This window comes from Oncorhynchus clarkii, chromosome 17 (assembly GCF_045791955.1).
Source record: "Oncorhynchus clarkii lewisi isolate Uvic-CL-2024 chromosome 17, UVic_Ocla_1.0, whole genome shotgun sequence".
Taxonomy (NCBI): Eukaryota; Metazoa; Chordata; class Actinopteri; order Salmoniformes; family Salmonidae; genus Oncorhynchus; species Oncorhynchus clarkii.
In genome coordinates this window covers 78386620-78392619 of record NC_092163.1, presented here as the reverse complement: position 1 = coordinate 78392619, position 6000 = coordinate 78386620, and the positions used below count along the sequence as shown (strand labels likewise).

At 41.5% G+C, this 6000-nt stretch overlaps 1 protein-coding gene across 1 annotated transcript in view; it reads right to left on the bottom strand.

Annotated features, from left to right (window-relative positions):
- Window positions 1-1011: 1011 nt before the first annotated feature.
- The window catches only part of LOC139371450 (sodium- and chloride-dependent taurine transporter-like), a 39616-nt gene continuing 34627 nt past the window's right edge, over window positions 1012-6000 (bottom strand). Inside the window, exons 9-10 of the mRNA XM_071111872.1 lie at window positions 4977-5089; window positions 1012-1227 (exon numbers count right to left, since the gene is read on the bottom strand). Coding sequence (XP_070967973.1) covers window positions 1048-1227; window positions 4977-5089 — 293 coding nt within the window. The 3' untranslated portion in view covers window positions 1012-1047. The remainder of the gene's footprint in view (window positions 1228-4976; window positions 5090-6000) is intronic.

Sequence of the window (6000 nt, the reverse complement as noted above, 5' to 3'; positions counted from 1 at the left end):
CGTCCAGTGTTCCAACAGAGCACTCCGTGAGAGGCAGCATGAGATTGTGATGTCATGGAAAAAACGTGGATAAAGCAGTAAGTCCCTGACTCCCTGGCTGTCTAGGGGGCCTGCCTGAGGGGAATCACATGCTTGTTTCTACATTGTGAGGCCGAGAGGCAGGGAGGTTTTCAGAAAGAGTGGAGATAAAAGACAGCGATTTAAGTGTGTGAGCCAGAAGCGTCTCTAAATAGATCATACCGTAGGCTACAGGGAAGCTCTTGATAGTACAGCAGCATATTTAGTGGTGCTATTATAAGAGACTGGCTGGCATGAGAAGAGAGGAAAAGAGGAAGTGGAACTGTTGTTTTGGGACTCTTGTTGCTAGGGGAATTCTGAGGTTTATTAACAATCCCCCTTAATACTTTGTTCTATTCATTAGGGCAGTAGTGGTTCTCAAACTTGTACTCACTGGTTCTGACCTAAGTACCCCTGGGGATCTTTGTACCCCTGTTTGGGAACCACTGCCTTCGGGTGTAGCTATTTACTGCACTACACATGTGATGCTGTATATTGTATTGAAAGTTATGCCCTAATATGTCTATAGCCCGCATTGTTATGGAGGCTGATAATGGAGACAGCAGTAATAGCAGAGGCCACAGTACCATTTTAGGGCAAAGTATAATATTAGACATAAATAACTTTAGTCAGATCGTTTTGTATTCATTAAGGGGGTGTAGGAAAGTACATTTACTAGACCTTACTTCAGTAACACTACTACAATAATATGATATCAGTGTAAAAAGTGAAAGTACACTACTAGTAACCATGGTAAGTCCCAGAAGATAGTACTTACCCTAGTAACCATGGTAAGTCCCAGAAGATAGTATTTACCCTAGTAACCATGGTAAGTCCCAGAAGATAGTACTTACCCTAGTAACCATGGTAAGTCCCAGAAGATAGTACTTACCCTAGTAACCATGGTAAGTCCCAGAAGATAGTACTTACCCTAGTAACCTTACCCTAGTACTTACCCTAGTAACCATGGTAAGTCCCAGAAGATAGTACTTACCCTAGTAACCATGGTAAGTCCCAGAAGATAGTACTTACCCTAGTAACCATGGTAAGTCCCAGAAGATAGCTTATGGAGCACACAATAGCTATAAAAATTTCCCGACGGTAACCCTTCCTTAGGAAGGAGGGATACAGATCCACCAAGGAAGTGATCTGTCCTTCCACTTCCACAAACTGGGGAAAGAAAGACAGAGACAAGAGATCTCATTAACACTCAGTTAACATACTATACCGGTCAATGTCTGATAGGCTAACAGTGTTGTGATCAATTTATTTGAATTAGGCTGTTTGAGAAAGCTTGAATCATACAGATATGTAGGATTTTAATGTGAGCCAGTTTGCTACAGCAGGAAAATAATCAGGAAATGTGAATTATTACGTGGATTATAACTAATGGACATTTCTGTAGGGGTTGATACATTTTTTGTGTGATCGAAAATCAAGTCAGAAATGTTTAAATGGAAATTACAAACTTGAGAAGCCTTTTTAATCCTCAAATACACTACAGGTTTTACATTTCCTGCATGCTAGGAAAGTTATCCTGCAACAACTGTAGCAGATCAAAGCTGTGTGCTGGAAAACCCTGGTTGTGCATAGGTGAAGTTAGGCCTTGTGGTGTTCATAGGTGAAGTTAGGCCTTGTGGTGCTCATAGGTGAAGTTAGGCCTTGTGGTGCTCATAGGTGAAGTTAGGCCTTGTGGTGCTCATAGGTGAAGTTAGGCCTTGTGGTGCTCATAGGTGAAGTTAGCCCTTGTGGTGCTCATAGGTGAAGTTAGGCCTTGTGGTGCTCATAGGTGAAGTTAGGCCTTGTGGTGCTCATAGGTGAAGTTAGGCCTTGTGGTGCTCATAGGTGAAGTTAGGCCTTGTGGTGCTCATAGGTGAAGTTAGCCCTTGTGGTGCTCGTGAATTTCCATCATTTTTTCAGCTTCAGGCGAGCCCTAACATCTCACTTAAAACATTGCTTTGTGTTTAATGTGTTATGTATCTGGATAGTATAAATAATTGTATGTAATACAATTGCCTTCTTGTATCAAAATAGTGGACCTGTGTGGCTCAGTTGGAAGAGCATTGAAACACCAAAGGTTGTGCGTTCATTTCCTGTTGTGGCCACCCCATATATAAAATGTATGCAAGAATGACTGTAATTGGTTTTGGATGAAAACATATATATTACTAAGGATTAATGACTTAGCAGAGGGTTGCATTTCACCCGCACAGAGAAATCTGATATTGTTGAGGGTGACAAACTTAATTGTCAGTGACACAACCCTCAGCAATTGCCAGTAAACAGTGTTGGTTTTTTGTACCTATCACTTCTTGTATCAAGTCACCCAGCTATTCTGAGAAAGCGGCTTCAAGGTCTAGATTCAATCAGATCAGGTGTTAACCGGCAATAGCAGACACCCACATTGTGGCTGTTTAGGCGGTGTCCAAGAGGGTGTTTAGGTGGTGTCCAAGAGGGTGTTTAGGTGGTGTCCAAGAGGGTGTTTAGGTGGTGTCCAAGTGGGTGTTTTGGTGGTGTCCAAGAGGGTGTTTAGGTGGTGTCCAAGAGGGTGTTTAGGTGGTGTCCAAGAGGGTGTTTAGGTGGTGTCCAAGAGGGTGTTTAGGCGGTGTCCAAGAGGGTGTTTAGGTGGTGTCCAAGAGGGTGTTTAGGCGGTGTCCAAGTGGGTGTTTAGGCGGTGTCCAAGAGGGTGTTTAGGCGGTGTCCAAGAGGGTGTTTAGGTGGTGTCCAAGTGGGTGTTTAGGCGGTGTCCAAGAGGGTGTTTAGGTGGTGTCCAAGAGGGTGTTTAGGTGGTGTCCAAGAGGGTGTTTAGGCGGTGTCCAAGTGGGTGTTTAGGTGGTGTCCAAGTGGGTGTTTTGGCGGTGTCCAAGAGGGTGTTTAGGCGGTGTCCAAGTGGGTGTTTAGGTGGTGTCCAAGAGGGTGTTTAGGTGGTATCCAAGAGGGTGTTTAGGTGGTGTCCAAGAGGGTGTTTAGGCGGTGTCCAAGAGGGTGTTTAGGTGGTGTCCAAGAGGGTGTTTAGGCGGTGTCCAAGTGGGTGTTTAGGCGGTGTCCAAGTGGGTGTTTAGGCGGTGTCCAAGTGGGTGTTTTGGCGGTGTCCAAGAGGGTGTTTAGGCGGTGTCCAAGTGGGTGTTTAGGCGGTGTCGGGGTGGGTGTTTAGGTGGTGTCCAAGAGGGTGTTTAGGTGGTGTCCAAGAGGGTGTTTAGGTGGTGTCCAAGTGGGTGTTTAGGTGGTGTCCAAGTGGGTGTTTAGGTGGTGTCCAAGAGGGTGTTTAGGTGGTGTCCAAGTGGGTGTTTAGGTGGTGTCCAAGAGGGTGTTTAGGTGGTGTCCAAGAGGGTGTTTTGGCGGTGTCCAAGTGGGTGTTTAGGTGGTGTCCAAGAGGGTGTTTAGGTGGTGTCCAAGTGGGTGTTTAGGCGGTGTCCAAGAGGGTGTTTAGGCGGTGTCCAAGCAGGTGTTTAGGCGGTGTCGGGGTGGGTGTTTAGGCGGTGTCGGAGCCTTCAAATCGTGTGAGTAGCTTGCTCTTGCGATCTTTGCATCGAAGCCACACCCACCCGACTAGTTAGAAATTCAGAACGAGAAAGTGTAGGCTACTATAGAAATAATTGCACTCAAATTGAAAAATTTATGAAAAAAAATCATGAGGATTTCTACCAGTCTAATCTAGGTAGATAACATCTCACATTCCAGTGTTCCAACTTGTAAACAAGGCTCAGGGTTTCTGTTCACTCGAAGCCGTTGAGCCAATGGCGATGTCCGCTTTAGGTATAATGCTGGGAGCCACTTGTGAATTTGACAGCTCTAATGAAGTAATGATGTTGGCTAAATATGATCTGACTGAGTAGAGACACTATGTTTTAGCTACAACTGCTGCCGCAATGTGAATTCTTGTTCGTTTTTATCTCCTGCTTCATAGTGTCCTCAACTACCACCTACCTAGTGTACACTAGAGTCTCTAGACCAAAGCTAGTACTATAGTAGCACATTCTACTTGTGTATTGTGTTGTACAGTGGCAAATACATTCAAACCTGTCAATGTTAGTCTATGGAATCCTAGATATGTAACAGTATCTTATGATACTTATGTACAGTGTTCTACAGTAGTCAGTACATGTGTATGCATGATAATATATGTAGCTCAGACACCACCCATGATATAGCTTCACCATCTCAGCAATCATATGACTCATATAAAAAAAACGGACTTACTGAAACGTACAACTTCCCTTTTTATGAGTCCATCAAATGTGTTTCATCCTCTCAGTGTTCATATGACTGGTATAAATAAACCTGCTTACTACTGTGTCATAGCAACCTGACCTGACCTATAATCATTCTGATCCTTGATTCATAATGAATATAGTACTGACCTGACTGATTCCGATTCTGATTCTGATTCTTTATTCATAATGAGTATAGTACTGAGCTGTCTGTCTCAGATTCAGACTTAGATTCAGAATCAGATTCAGATTATTGATTCATAATGAATATAGTACTGACCTGACTGATTCCGATTCTGATTCTGATTCTTTATTCATAATGAGTATAGTACTGAGCTGTCTGTCTCAGATTCAGACTTAGATTCAGAATCAGATTCAGATCTTTGATTCATAATGAGTATAGTACAGACCTGACTGATTCAGACTCAGATTCTGATCCTTGATTCATAATGAGTATAGTACTGACCTGAGTGATTCAGACTCAGATTCTGATCCTTGATTCATAATGAGTATAGTACTGACCTGAGTGATTCAGACTCAGATTATGATCCTTGATTCATAATGAGTATAGTACTGCGCTGTCTGTCTCAGATTCAGACTTGGATTCAGAATCAGATTCAGATCTTTGATTCATAATGAGTATAGTACAGACCTGACTGATTCAGACTCAGATTCTGATCCTTGATTCATAATGAGTATAGTACTGACCTGACTGTCGAGACCCAGCAGCAGAAGCATGATGAAGAAGAGGATAGCCCAGAAGGTTGGCAGCGGCATCATAGACACAGCTTTAGGATAGGCAATGAAGGCCAAGCCAGGACCTAGAGAGGAACAAGAAGAGAGAGGGGGGACGGGGAAGTGGAGAAAACACAATTAGAAACCAGGGTTCTATCGTTTGATCTGGTCTGATGCCGGCATTGGTGCGTCCAAATATAGCACAGACCAAACTCGAATGTTAAGAAATAAATAAAATAAAAATCTAAAGTTGTAAAAATCTGTCTCGTCTCGTCTCGTCTCGTCCTTACAATCACAGACTTAAGGCCGTGTAAGTGTAATTAGCATTGTCAATGGCATCTTAACTTTTTGGTTCCTGGTAAGACTAGGTATTCATGTAATGACAAGAACTATCGAAGAAGGTCAACGGAGTCTTAAAATAGAACAGTACGATGTTCATCCAATATCAACAGCTGTATCAATAACAATTACACTAGTGGGATATATAGGCTAGTATATAACATGACTAGTATAGTATACAGTACAATACATAGGCTAGTATATAACATGACTAGTATAGTATACAGTACAATATATAGGCTAGTATATAACATGACTAGTATAGTAAATAGTATAATATATAGGCTAGTATATAACATGACTAGTATAGTATATAGTAGAATATATAGGCTAATATATAACATGACTAGTATAGTATATAGTAGAATATATAGGCTAGTATATAACATGACTGCTATAGTATATAGCAGAATATATAGGCTAGTATATAATATGACTAGTATAGTATACAGTACAATATATAGGCTAGTATATAACATGACTAGTATAGTATACAGTACAATATATAGGCTAGTATATAACATGACTAGTATAGTAAATAGTATAATATATAGGCTAGTATATAACATGACTAGTATAGTATATAGTAGAATATATAGGCTAATATATAACATGACTAGTATAGTATATAGTAGAATATATAGGCTAGTATATAACA